This window comes from Gadus chalcogrammus, chromosome 19, assembly GCF_026213295.1.
Source record: "Gadus chalcogrammus isolate NIFS_2021 chromosome 19, NIFS_Gcha_1.0, whole genome shotgun sequence".
NCBI classification, from domain to species: domain Eukaryota; kingdom Metazoa; phylum Chordata; class Actinopteri; order Gadiformes; family Gadidae; genus Gadus; species Gadus chalcogrammus.
In genome coordinates this window covers 9,913,282-9,927,208 of record NC_079430.1, presented here as the reverse complement: position 1 = coordinate 9,927,208, position 13,927 = coordinate 9,913,282, and the positions used below count along the sequence as shown (strand labels likewise).

The 13,927-nt window shown below is 42.3% G+C and overlaps 2 protein-coding genes across 2 annotated transcripts in view; one reads left to right on the top strand and one right to left on the bottom strand.

Moving 5' to 3' along the window:
* Positions 1 to 303: 303 nt before the first annotated feature.
* On the bottom strand, positions 304 to 2,849 carry LOC130372725 (placenta-specific gene 8 protein-like). Its single transcript, XM_056578867.1, has 5 exons — positions 2,835 to 2,849; positions 2,571 to 2,667; positions 2,358 to 2,482; positions 730 to 862; positions 304 to 407 (listed from the first exon to the last, which is right to left on the bottom strand). Exons 2-4 carry the CDS (start codon positions 2,653 to 2,655, stop codon positions 758 to 760), a joined length of 315 nt encoding a protein of 104 aa, XP_056434842.1. The 5' UTR covers positions 2,656 to 2,667; positions 2,835 to 2,849; the 3' UTR covers positions 304 to 407; positions 730 to 757.
* A 2,754-nt stretch (positions 2,850 to 5,603) lies between these two features.
* The window catches only part of adamts6 (ADAM metallopeptidase with thrombospondin type 1 motif, 6), a 38,118-nt gene continuing 29,794 nt past the window's right edge, over positions 5,604 to 13,927 (top strand). Inside the window, exons 1-8 of the mRNA XM_056578980.1 lie at positions 5,604 to 6,081; positions 7,102 to 7,614; positions 8,091 to 8,491; positions 9,372 to 9,546; positions 10,273 to 10,484; positions 10,804 to 10,887; positions 11,282 to 11,427; positions 13,425 to 13,570. Of these exons, the coding sequence (XP_056434955.1) occupies positions 7,515 to 7,614; positions 8,091 to 8,491; positions 9,372 to 9,546; positions 10,273 to 10,484; positions 10,804 to 10,887; positions 11,282 to 11,427; positions 13,425 to 13,570 (1,264 nt within the window). The 5' untranslated portion in view covers positions 5,604 to 6,081; positions 7,102 to 7,514. The remainder of the gene's footprint in view (positions 6,082 to 7,101; positions 7,615 to 8,090; positions 8,492 to 9,371; positions 9,547 to 10,272; positions 10,485 to 10,803; positions 10,888 to 11,281; positions 11,428 to 13,424; positions 13,571 to 13,927) is intronic.

Here is a 13,927-nt window from a genome sequence, read left to right as displayed (position 1 = left end):
GATTAGTGTGAGGAATCGGGTTAGTTTCATTTTTTGGGGTTAGTGTGAGTATGGTTAATTTTTTAATATAAGAAAGTTTGCAATAGTTTTTAATTTGTTGGCTTTTCTTCTTTCTGTTATTGTTATGTCTTGTTCAAGCTGCTTATCTTTTATTTTATTTGTCTGTGCCATACAAATATAGATAATTATAACAATACTATTATTGTTATTAAAATCATTTTGTTATGAAATGTTTAAACCATTTTGTTAAAACATTTCACCACTATATAGATTGAAGTTACTAATAATACAAACCCTGCATTTCAAACATAGATTTTATTCAGTGTAGTTACACAATACATTTTCTTTTACATGTGAATATATTCATTGGGATATTGGCTCACTCACACAGGCCGCATGGCCTGCACCTAGAAGTCATGAGAGAAAAAGGAAACAGAGTTATTGAAACCAAACAAGACAAGTGGTTTGGAATCCCTGACATCATCACATTAAACTTCATTCTGAACTATTGAACTCGGCTGAATTGCTTAAACTACATTGTAAAAAAATCACCCTTTTATTGATTCTCTGTATAATTAACGCTGTTTATGTGTGTGTGTGTGTGTGTGTGTGTGTGTGTGTGTGTGTGTGTGTGTGTGTGTGTGTGTGTGTGTGTGTGTGTGTGTGTGTGTGTGTGTGTGTGTGTGTGTGTGCGTACATGCAGAATAAAAGTTGAGAACTTCTACTGACCTCAATGTGAAATCAGAAAATGCTGAAATCAGAAAATGCCCTGTTCCTTTCTCAAATCGATATCTCTCTTCAGCTGACAAGTACCACATATTTGACAGCACATATACGTCATGAAGTCATTGCATAGAGAGCCCTGTAAACAGTGCAATGGGTTAAAAGTGTGAGGGAGTGGTACAATATTGGATACGTGTGATACAAGGAACAGTGTCTTGACACTATACAATTTTATATATATATTTTTTCATTTAGTAGATGCTTTTAAGAGACAAACAAGTGAGGCAGAAAACAAATTAAATACACAAAGTAAAGCTCCAAACAAAACAGTATACATCTGGTCAGGACAGGACAGGAGGCAGCATGTGAATTAGGCTACAAACCTAATCATATCAGGGTTAACACATTTCTTATCTGTTAACTCCTTTTCGGGCTAATCTACATCAGACAGGTCAGATAACATTGGGTTCGTCTCCATATAGATCAAAGTAAAATATCTGTTAACTTCTATCTAACTTTTAGCACCATTTTAGAGTAAACTTCCTACTATTAACTACCTAAGACTGTCTGGTCAACCGACCCCAGCAGGTGAAACTGGGTCCTCACCTCTCTTCCTCCCGCACTCTCAGCACTGGCTCTCCCCAGGGCTGTGCGCTGAGCCCACTACTCTACTCCCTCTACACATCTGCATACTGCAGTCCCACCCACCCAGAGAACATCATTGTCAAATTCGCTGATGACACAACGGTGGTGGGCCTTATAACGGGGGGAAACGAGGCCCGAAAACTTGGTGAGTGGTGTGTTTCTAACAACCTGGCACTGAACATCACCGAGACCAAGGAACTCATCCTGGACTTCCGACGGACCAGAGCCGCCCCTGCCCCCCTGTACATCAACGGTGAAGGTGTGGAGCGAGTCCACATCTCTGCTGATCTCTCCTGGTCGGTCAACACCTCAGCGCTGGTCAAGAAGGCCCAGCGGCGGCTAGACTTTCTGAGGGTGCTCAGGAGGGAGCATCGAAACACACAGCTGCTGGTGACCTTCTACCGTTCCACCATCGAAAGCCTGCTGACCTACGCTGTGTCAGTGTGGCACTCCAGCTGCACGGAGGCCGACAGGAAGAGACTGCAGACGGTGGCAAACGTCACGCAAAAAAATCATTGGCTGCCCTCTGCCTTCCTGAAGCACCATCTACGGCTCCCGCTGTCTCAGCAGGGCCAGAGGCATCCTGAAGGACACCACCCACCCCGGCTGCCATCTCTTCAACCATATGCCAGAACAAATAGACTCAGGAACAGCCTCTTTCCTAAATCTGTCACCATACTGAACTCAGATCTGCACTGATGTTTTTTGTCTATTTGTGGTCTTTACTGTGTATTTAAGTTTTACTGTGTATTTAATGTTTTCTTTTTTTTAGATATATATATTTTTTTTTTTATTATATATTGCTTTAGTATATTATTATACATTATATATTCGATAACTATGTGTGCACTTTTAAGGAGCTGCTCATTGCATTTTGTTGTACTTTGTATAATGACAATAAAGCTTTCTATTCTATTCTATTCTATTAACACTCATATCCACACAACTTAGTTAGTTGGTATGTTAGTCAAAGTAGCTACACAACTTACATTGATGTTGTACTTAGTCCTGTACACACTACGCATGGCCATGGTCATACCACACAGGCAGCACTCATCCATATCACTGGCGATGGTGCAGCCAAGGCATGGGAAGCAACACAGCCCATAGAAGCCTGTATCGACGCAAATGGAATGAATTCATACGGACCATGAATCGATTACAAATCTACAAAACATATATTTGGTAGGAGTAATCCTTACAAGTGCCGCAGTCACTGAAAAAGGAGCAGAGTCCCGTCTGAAACTCAGAGGGGGGGAATCGGCCCGGTTGGTGCGTCACTGCCATGATCGACTGAAACTGCAATTGGAAAAAGAGGCAAACCTCAATATTAACAGTATACCATCAGCGTATGAGGCCTATTCATTTTCCAGAATTCCAAGGGAAAAATAAAACACAGTTACAATTAAAGTAGTCTGAATCTGAATAACTTTTTGAATAGAAAACGAGGAGGGTGTACTTCTTACCAGAGGTGTTGGAGAATAAATGAATGATTCTCTTAGACACTAATGACCCTAGTATGGTAAACGTCAGTTGGAAAATAGGAAGGGCCAATTTCCCTTACTGGCCTTGCCTCACCTCACCATAAAACATATTGTTGCAGCATTGTAAATGTGACCATTGACCTTGATCATTGACATTGCAAAATCTGACAAACATTTACCACAAATGACAGTTTTAAAAGTACAACGAGATCCATATTATTTAGCTTATTTTATACTCCTTCAGAACAACACATTTAAAAATATGGTAAAATTAGCTTCAGGAAAATGGTTCCAAAAGTCTGTGTGTGGTTTGTATTGCTGGGTCTGAATGGGGTTCCTTATTACTGAGGTGGGCACACCCACAATGTCACAGGCCTAATATACCGTGATGATTTATATTCTGGAGGACATGCACTACTGTTATTGAACAATGTTTTGTATTGACTTGGAATTAAGAGCCGTGACGGCCTTAATGTTATCATAGGTAAACATAATGAGGTGTGGCTTTCTTCCTTATTCTCTATCAATCATTTTGTTGGTTTTATTATTCTCAAACTTCCATACTCAATCCCTCCTTATACTTAATGCTATATATTCAAAGTTGAAATACTACCTTACTATCCACATATTTATGGAAGGAATCCAAACTTACCACTATTTATAATTTGTAAGTATTTAAACTTCACAAGCATTGGCATCAAAATCTATAAACTCGCACTTCCCCCGCAATATTTAGACAACATGAAAATAGTATACACCAAAATGTTGAGCTCCCTCTTTTTTTCTATAAAAGATAACTTTAAAGCAAAAGCAGGCTGTTTATTTGGTCATATTTGTTCAAATTCTCTTTACATGTCTATCAATGGCTCTCTGAGGGAAACCAAACATAATTTGGTTGCGTGCCTAGAACGAAAAATAAAGTATCTTTAACTTTATCCTATCTTAGTAAATCAAATGCTCTGTCAAATAAAAAATAAAGAAATCTGGTATATGTAGCGGTCGCAGGCCTGTAATAAGCGTGTCCAATCATCTCGTGCACCTTGAATGAAATGTTTAGATTGCTTTAGGCTACCTGTCTGTCTACCAACCGATCTGTACCTGCTCGCACTCCTCTCGTTTGGAGGGAGTGGCTTTGAAGGTAGACCTTAAGGTTGCTTGTTGTTTCTCCAAATCGCCAACCCATGCTTTAGATATCTCCCCATACGACCACACATTGACACCCACCAATTTGTTTAGAACTAAAGAGTACCATGAACCATTCTAGATCATCCTTACAACCACCCAGAATGCCATAGCAACTGATTAGAACCCCCATGCAACCACCAAGATAACCATAGCAAGCGCCCTGCTATCAACTACCGAAGCAAACAACTAAAAGGCAATATAACGCCCCTTGAACACCATAGCAACCATCTAGATCACCCTAGCAACCACCCAAACTACAGTATCAGCCGCCTCCCCAAACACCCTAGAAGTCACCCAAAAGAAGCACATAGAAAACCATAGATAACACACAGAACAACATCAACCACCCAGAACACCCTATGTAGACCACCCTAGCAACTACATAGAACGCCATAGAAACAACCCATAAGACCCAAGTTATCATTGATAACCTGGCAACCACTTAAAAACCCCTAGCAACTATCCAAAATACCCAGTTTTATCAAATCGTATTACAATACAAATGAGTGTATAGCCACAATGGGAATGAAACCCACTTCCCCAGAAAGGGTTAGTAGTACCCTTCTCTAGCAGCTAATCCATAACTAACTGCAAATTTTGATTCAGATCAAAACATTTGTTTATTTTTTAACATGGTGGTTTTGTCTCACGAGACTGAGCAATCGTTGTATGCTTGAATCTACTATTCAGAGTAGGATCATAAATATGCAAAAAATAAAGAACAAGCTAAAAACATGCAGATGGATTAACAGGGAAATATGGTAGTTTGACATCAGGCTACCACATAAAATTGGATTAGGCCTAGGCCTATATCAAGACTAGGATCATAAATATGCAAAAAATAAATAAAGAACAAGCTTAAAAAAGCATAAAATTCGATTAGGCCTATATCAAATAAAATAAGAATAGAAATACATTTAGCACGAAGTAAGTTGTAACAAGACAAATAGCATAGTAGTAGGCTTATAACATTCATTGCAACTATTGTAATACTCGCTTCAGACACGCGATGTCGCTACTGCCCGTGAGGTAAAGCCACGACTTGTCTATTACACCGGTACTACTACTGCACCGGTTGTAATACATTCATTGGTCTAACTGCAATTGTATAAAATACGCAATTTTCAACTGCATTGAGATTATTTCACGATAAATGATATGATGATAATCCACGTATCAACTGCAAAAACATTTTTATCGATTAAACCACTTTGATCGAGTGCATCCCATTTGTGCAAAAGTTTAACATTCACAAGCTTAAAATAACGTTTATTCCCTTGAGAGAAAGGGTATATAAACCCGATGACGCGGGCTGGTATTCTACAGTAAGGAAACTCATATTATCCTATAAAGTTGGGCCATGTTAAAGTCGCTGACAGAAATGTAGCCTATTTACTAACATTTAGCAAAAAGCAATAGGCTGGCCACCTGTCGTCTTCGGCGTTTTGCTCATATTTGATGAAGAAACGCAGTCCACACAACAAGCCGCCTCGCAGCAGAAGCGATAGACATGCGCACAGCTGATGTAGAGGCACATCTGCACTGACGTCATCTCCACCACGAAAAGCTGCCAATTCGGAACTATACCCGGTTTCAGACCGGCTGAATTGTAGTGTAAACCAACTTTTGCTGTGTTGCATGCCCTTTTTTCCCCTTTCTCACAAGGTGTTACTTCGCCGAATACTCTCTGAAGTCTTGAATTCACTCTGAACCCTTTCAAGCTACCCCATACTCCACTCTACTTTATAAGGACGACAGATATGCAGAAAATAGAGCCTTCCTGTGGAGCAAGTCCAAGATTTTGAAGGCTGAATAACTATTTTTTTGTTAGACACTGTGAGATCTGGGGATACTTTTTCCTGTGTTTTGGTCTGAGGGGAAGAAGCATACTCCCGTGTGTGCACCTATTTCTCAGGATGGCAAAACCCCGAAGGATATGAAAAGGGAACAGGGGCTTGTGTGCGGAACTTCAGAGCAGAAAAAGTCTTTTGTCTTCAGGTTACCCAGCACAGTTGGAATGGAAGTGACAATGAAGATGAGCATGGTAACTATATCTTTTAATCTCTGGTTTTGGGGAAACAAACAGTGCTAGGCTGCAATGCGTTCACGGCATGAACGATAGCGGCAACAGTTCAGCACTCATGAAGATGATCGCAGAAGTAGAAACTGTTTACAAAGTAGCACAGACTTGAATGGTCTTTAAATTTGGGTCAGTTATTTTGGACACCGTTCACTTGGGAATGTTGACAATATTAGATTACACAATAAAACTTGGAGTTCATTATATAGTTGGATCAATGCTATATTTATCGATTTATTTGAACTTTAATGGGATAGCAAGTTGAAGATGTGGCCCTGCAAATGCCAGTTTTTTCCCCAAAAATGATTATTACCAGACGTTACTATGAATAAACAGGCATATTTTGGACCGAAGTAAATGTTTCAAAACGTTGTCAAAAACCCTTATTTTCATCTGGAGAGCCATGCAAGGACGCCATGTAGCGATGGGTGTAATGCTGAAGGCAGGTTGCCAACTGTCTGGGTCAAAGTAGCCGACTAGGTAGCGATGCTCTTGGTGTTCCTGTTTCTAGATCCCCACGGGATGCACGAATGCTTTTTCAAAATAATATTAACATTTCGACCTTGCACATCGTTGTGCTGTGGCATGTGATCTACAAAGGATACAAGGCAACGACATAGTAGCACTTTGGTGCATCTGCACGCCTTGTTCCTCCTTGCAGATGATGGGACTGACCAGGTTGTGCATGGAGCCAGGCCAGCTTGGGGGAGTGGAAAGAATATATCGTTTTATAAAAGTTAGACCAATAAAATGTTTGATGCATGTATGGTTATGATATTTATGATCTAATATAGGAAATCTCCACTGTCTTCCTAAACTACACGGCCGATCTAATAACTCATTCATCCCATTAATTACATTTTTAGGACATATAAATACATGTATCTCTCTTAAATCGTTTTATTTTTCATTTTGAATTGTCCGGATTGTGATGTAACAAGGATGTATCGTAAATAAAGACAGCCTACAACGACTCCTTCACAGGAATGCAGATGGATTGGTCAAGTCGACAAGTTCGCAGTGTAGATCTTTTTCCTTCCAGTTTCACCCGAGGGGACTTGTGGGGGCCTGATGGATTACAGTGGTGCCTACGAGTTCCTGAGATGAATCCAGAGGCTAAATACACCACCACCACCACCACCACCACCACCACCACCACCAGCACTAGCACCAGCGGCAGCGGCCAGATCTGGAAGCATCTGCTCTGGGGAGGAATCTGAGAAGCTCACCGGACACCAGACATCCATCACAGTGACAATTCAGGGGAGATCCACCATGGACTTGTTATGGCGTGGCATTAGAGCGAGCCTGTGCTTCTTCTGAACCGCACTGTGTAGCACCCACTCACCTCTCTTCCACCCACCATCCCCCTCCCATGTCCCATCTGTCTCTGAATCATGGAGATTTTGTGGAAGACGTTGACATGGACTCTGAGCCTGGTGGTCATGGCTGCTACAGAATCTCCGACCTCCCAGACGCTTTCCCACAGCTCTCAAGGTAGGCCGCCGGAGCACTCTGTCCTTTGTTGTTGCCTTTGTTTGTGAAGGTCATAGTCATGAGTTTACACTGTCGCCATCGTGATGTTTGTTGATTGGAAGACTTGTCCACTGCACCTCATCTCTTCTTTGCTCTTCTGCTCTCCTCTTGCCTCCTCTCTCTCTCTTCCCCTCTGCTCTCCTCTCCTCTTTTACATTCTTCTCTCCTCTCTTCCTTCTCTTCTCCCGTCTTTCCTTCTCTTTTCTGCTCTTGTCTCCTCTCATCCCTTTTCACCTCCTCTCCACCCTCATTTTCCTTCCACCCCCACTCCCCCTCAACCCTCTTTCCCTCCTCCACCCCCTTCCCTCCTCCACCCCCTTCCCTCCTCCACCCCCTTCCCTCCTCCACCCCCCTTCTCTCCTCCGTCTCCTCTCCCCATCTTTACATCTCATCACCTTCTCCGTCCGCCGACCTCTGGTGCTTCCGTCGTGTAAAAGAGGAGTTCCTGTCCTTCCTGGACCACTACCAGCTGACGGTGCCCGTGCGGGTGGATGAGAACGGGGACTTCCTCAGCTACTCCCTGAAGCACCGCCGGCCGGGCCGACGCCGACGGGGCGCCCCCCACCCGCCCGCGGGGAGCCTGGGCCCGGGCCACACAGAGCCCACGGAGCACGCCCCGGAGACCCAGCTCTTCTACAGACTGTCGGCCTACGGAAAGCACTTTTACCTGAACCTCACCCTGAACCCCCATCTGGTGTCCAAACACTTCACGGTGGAGTACTGGGGGAGAGGGGGCCTGGAGTGGAGGCACGACCTGATGGATAGCTGCCACTACGTGGGCTTCCTCCAGAACCAGAACGGCACTACCCGGGTGGCGCTTAGCAACTGCAAAGGGCTGGTGAGTACAAAGGAAGGATGGTTCCAATGCGAACATCCGAGACACTGACCTTGAGTGGCTGGGGAGTTCATGGGAGGATTATCTCAGGAAGTCCCTGGGGTGTACTTTTACGGAGGTAATATATATGGATTTGTGCTTGTGTTCCAGTTACCTCAGGCAATCCCTTAGACAAGAGATTAGAGCGATTGTAGTTTATTTAGCGCAGTGTTGGACTCGGCCCAATTGGCAGAGTCACGTTGGGGGCAGCTCGGGGTTAGGCAACGCTACCGAAGTAAATCTCATCAAGTACCTGGGCTTGACGAGTGTGTTTGAGAGCCTGTTTTAAAAGGAACTTTACCACACAAGAGAGTAGCATTTAATTGTTTTGAATTTTATTTTATTTCTATATTGTTCCATAAAGTTGTATCCGATCTAAGTCAAAAGTGTTATCGGTTGACATTTCAGTTATTACATGGTTCATTCAAACCAATTGTCTAAATCAATAGGAATCTTTTAAGAGGATACTAACTTTCTTTGTACTATATTATATCCTTTAGACCTGGGCCAGGAAATGAATTATTTTGCAACTTAAAGTACTAAGGAGTTTTCTCTTTGAAGAAAAGCCTTTAGTTATATAGTTTGAGGCAAGTGTATGCCTAGTTTGTTATTGACAGCCGTAATCGGCAATCAACTCAAAATAAAAACAGGAATTAGCCTTAATCCAGTCAAATGTCTGAGCATGAACTAGCTAGGGTCCAAGAAACGAGCTAGCATCTTCCTTATTGTTTCCTTAAGAGCGAGACACAAACGACATAGCGCATCGTGAAAAGCTTTTCAAATTCCTTATTTGCCTCGGCTTATAACCGTCCGCCACTGTTTCTTGTGTCTGTTTGTCACCAAGCATGGCGTAATCACAACAGAAGACGAGCAGTATGTAATAGAGCCATTGAAGAACGCGTCCTCCAACGCCTCCAGAGAGTGGATCCTGGACCAGGCACAGCAACACGTTATTTATAAAATGTCTGCCCTCTCCACACCGCAAGAGCACAGCCAGGAGTTCAGCTGTGGCATTTCAGGTTGGTCGAACCTCCGTCTGGGCACGACTGCATGTGGGTGGAACTGACGTAGAGGAGTTGCTATACATAGCGGGCCGGAGGAAGTGCTGGTTTTGGTGGCAGGCCCAGGTTTGTGGATGAATGTGTGTGTGTGTGTGTGGGTGTGGGTGTGAATGTGTGTGTGTTATATGTGTGTGCTGTTGTCCTAGTCTGGCCAGACTGCCACCATTAAACCTGTAGAGAGAAGCCTTGCTCCAGCATTCATAAAAAGGCAAACGTCTGTGGCTGTAGCACCTCTTCGACTAAAGTCTGGCGCTGAATGTGAGTCGGGCAAAGGTTTTTTCATGACAGCATTCATCCCATTCATAAACCAACAATCTTAGTGTCCTAGTGTCCCAGTGTCCCTTCCTCATTCATAAAACCAACCAATCTTTCATTGTGAAGCGTCCCAAGTCTTTTACTTATTTGGGATGTGATAGTAAAAACTAAGGGGATAACCAGATGGATATTTAGGTACTTGGGCTGAGATCTTATAGAAAAACAGCAACGTCTGTCACCATCAGGAGGCAAGCATGCCTCAACGCATACCTACATCTCCCTCAGAGTGCAGGGTCATAAAGGAGAGGCTTTGCATTGGAGCCATAGTGCACGGTAGCAGACACCAATCAACTCTTAAAAAATGAAACAAGTCACTGAATGCAATCCACCTCACTCTCCATTCGCCGTGTCCACCCTCCATGTCGACAGACCCCGTGAAGTGCAGTACACCCTGCTCCAAAAGCGCCCCGTCGTCTCCTGCCCTTCAAAATAACAGCGCGGATGGGAACTCCACCAGCAGACACCGTCGCTCAGTCAGCTCCGAGCGCTTCGTTGAGACCCTCGTGGTGGCGGATAAGATGATGGTCGGCTACCACGGCCGCAAGGACATCGAGCACTATATCCTGTCCGTAATGAATATTGTAAGTATGATCCTACTTTTGTTCAAAAGGGTTGTACTAAACACACAAAAGAGGCAATTCTATGTGTAAAGTGTCATGTTAAGTGTCTTTCAGTATCTTAAAAAGTGCTATTATTAGTATAGAGTCTTATTTCTCTATTTTTCTTCATTGCATCATCTATAACTTATAAGATTGTTACAATGATCAACTAAATAATCATCAACGGTTCACATCTGTTGACAAGTATATCATGGTAGATAATAGATAACGTAGAGTTGGGTCGCAGCACTCAGGCACCATTTGTCTGACTTTGTGTCTTTTCTTCTTTTCTGGAGGTCAGGTTGCCAAACTTTATCGTGATGCCAGTCTAGGGAATGTTGTGAACATTATCGTGACCAGACTAATAGTTCTCACAGAAGACCAGGTGAGTACCCTCCCACACCCGTGACATCTTTGATTCGCTCTCTTATATATTTAGTTAATAACATGGTCATCAACCCACTAATTTACTTGAAGTAATATAACGCTCAAATATAACAGTGACTGTGTTATTAACGTGCACATCTTGTGCACGTGGCTGACTGACTGCTTAGTTTGAAGTATAGATATGAAACATAACACTAAGTGGAGAGGAAAGTAAAGATATATCTTATTGTCAACTTTTTAAATGAAACAACCCTGCAGTGAACTTGAGACCATGAAACTCCATACAATGTAACTGACCTAGAAATTCCAATCATACTGCTAGTGGATTATTTTGTATTCTTGTTGTTGTTGTTGTATTGCTTGATGTGTGGCTGTGATTTGTGGCGATCTAGCCTAACCTGGAGATCAACCACCATGCCGATAAGTCCTTGGACAGCTTCTGCAAGTGGCAAAAGTCCATCCTCTCTCACCATGGAGATGGAAACAGCATTCCGGAACACGGAATGGCCCATCATGACAACGCTGTGCTTATCACTCGGTAGGCATGGAAACACAAAAAAACCCTCAAACTTTCATACAGACTGTTTTCTGTTTTGGTGTTTGTCATACTCATTTTAAAGGGCTCATATTTTACCAGCAGATAATAAGATAAATAGTTGATTTTTTTTAACTAGTTGGTAAGGCCCATTTGGTATTGTGGTCGGTTGATCTATTCATCATACATCTGGGTGGATACTCCAGAAATTGATTGTAATGGCTGATAAACTTCACAACTGGTGGTTAAATAGGGCTCCATGTATTTATTTGAGGCAAATTAGGTACAATTAGCAGAAACTTGGTTCGGGCACAACCAGTATTTGTATGTTGTGTTGTTCTGTTGGTTATACATAGAGCCTGTGCTTGTTTGTGTTGTCCTGTTAGGGTCGTGTCACAAAATGAAGTCTGGCAGTAGTAGTATTTAAACGTTCAATTCTGTTGCAGCGAAAACACACCCTGAACAAACCTGTAGAGACTCAACACGTCAATGTGCCTTTTCAGGAGTCGGTCATACAGAGATATATTGTACCATAAATATAATTTATGTTTAGGGTGTTAACCAATATCCAATACAGCTCCTCATTTGTTTTGGCCTCATGAACTAGAAGCTAAAGTACATATTCCCTGAGCTGAATTTTCTGGACAGGGTATGGTGTTTGACACAGGATTAGTTGAATGATATAAATACAGTTTTATACAAAGCTCAGAAAATACAGGAAAGGCTCTGTCTGTACTGAATATTATTTATATCGTGAGCTGCCTTTGCATGATGACTAGCAGTTTATTGCCTTTAGTTTTATTTATGATGTTGCTTTTCAGCTCAACGCTAATTGGAATTAGTTGTTATGCTAACAACATAATACATATAATGTGAAGGAAAAAATATTAGCTTACATTTTTCTATGTGAACAAAGATCGCTACCACTGATCGATTACATGAATGGAAAAAAGTTAAATGATTGATTTATTAAAGACATGATTTATTTGACATGGAATGAAATAATGGGCCATTGAGGAAAGAGAGTAAAAGGTTCCTTCCAACCATTGTTCCTCCATCGTACATTCCAAATGACAATGTCAGCGTTTCCTACAGAGCACCAGTAATGGAATGGCCTCCACTTCATCATTATCGATCCCTATGGATCCTCTTGATGCCGGGATGTTAATCCTCCTTTTCTAATCCCTTTATGAATCATTCCGGAAGCGGCCCCCATAGCAACCTTCATTAGGCTCAGTGGCTGACGGGCAGAGTGCCTCTTCTGGAACTCTGCCCGGCGACGCTCCGAGAGACTCAAGGAGAAATGAAAGGAAGCACATCCAAACAAATACACCATCTTACCGAGGTCAAGCTTGTGCCCCATGGTTTTGAAAAAAGATGAGTGTATGCTAGTATAATCGGGGGGGACACAGGGGGTGAATTAGATTTGATGTGTCCTTGGTTTTTACTAGATTAAAAGCTTTGGAATTTATTAAATCATTTAAATTGTATGATGTTCTCAAGGCTGCTGGGCTCAGAGAGCGTTCGTCCGCGTCCTTCCTATTGAATTACACCAATGTGGGACCGACAGGCTGTGGACAGAACCACAGCGGCAGACCTCTCAAAGTCTGCTCTTACTGGCGGTGTGATGGTTTCATATCCAGGCCAGTCTGCAAGGGCAAATGGCGTTTATAGAGATAGGTATCTGTTTCTGGCTTGAAGAGGTTAGTGTTTGATATAAGCTCAGTTATTACGAGTGAAACAACAGTGACTATGTTCATTAATGAGTAGGTTGTAGGCATCTTGCACAAGGATGCTGCAGCTTGACTATAGAAACCAGCAGGCTTCCTTTTCAGCTGGGAGGTGAACACCCTGTCCATTACATAAGCAGGTGTTTATTGTTGTGTTGAGAGTTTAACAGGGTTCTCTTTTTCTTACTTTGCACATGTGATTAATGTTAATAAAGTAACCTAAATGTTAAAATGTAATCTAAATGTGTTATTTATGTCTTCTTCCCTCAGGTATGACATTTGCACCTACAAGAACAAGCCCTGTGGAACTCTGGGTAAGTGTTATTTACTATACGTAAGAAAAAGAGGCTTCACCGTCATCATTTATGAGATTTCACTAATGCTCTACCTCAGCGGCCAATGGTATGAATATGTATATTCATAGAGATATTCTTCAGAATAGAATGGTGTGTATACATAGTATACAGTGTTATATACGTATAGGCTACAGTGGTATATATAAAGTGAATAGGGTGGTCATTTCATTGAATATAACTGGCAGAAGGTTCAATGCTGGCTGGAAACAACAAACCACTCAGCCTCTCCTGCTGTGCTGAACCATGGAAACAGAGTCGGCAGCTCCGTGTTTAAACACTCTACTTTTCTGCCGAGGTCACTACTCAGTCAACTCCCTGCGTAGTTAGTGCCCCACGTTGTATATGCACCCGCACGAAAAGGAAGTTTGCGTTTCCTGGTAATCAGCAACGACAAAAGAAAAGAAATAATATGCGTGT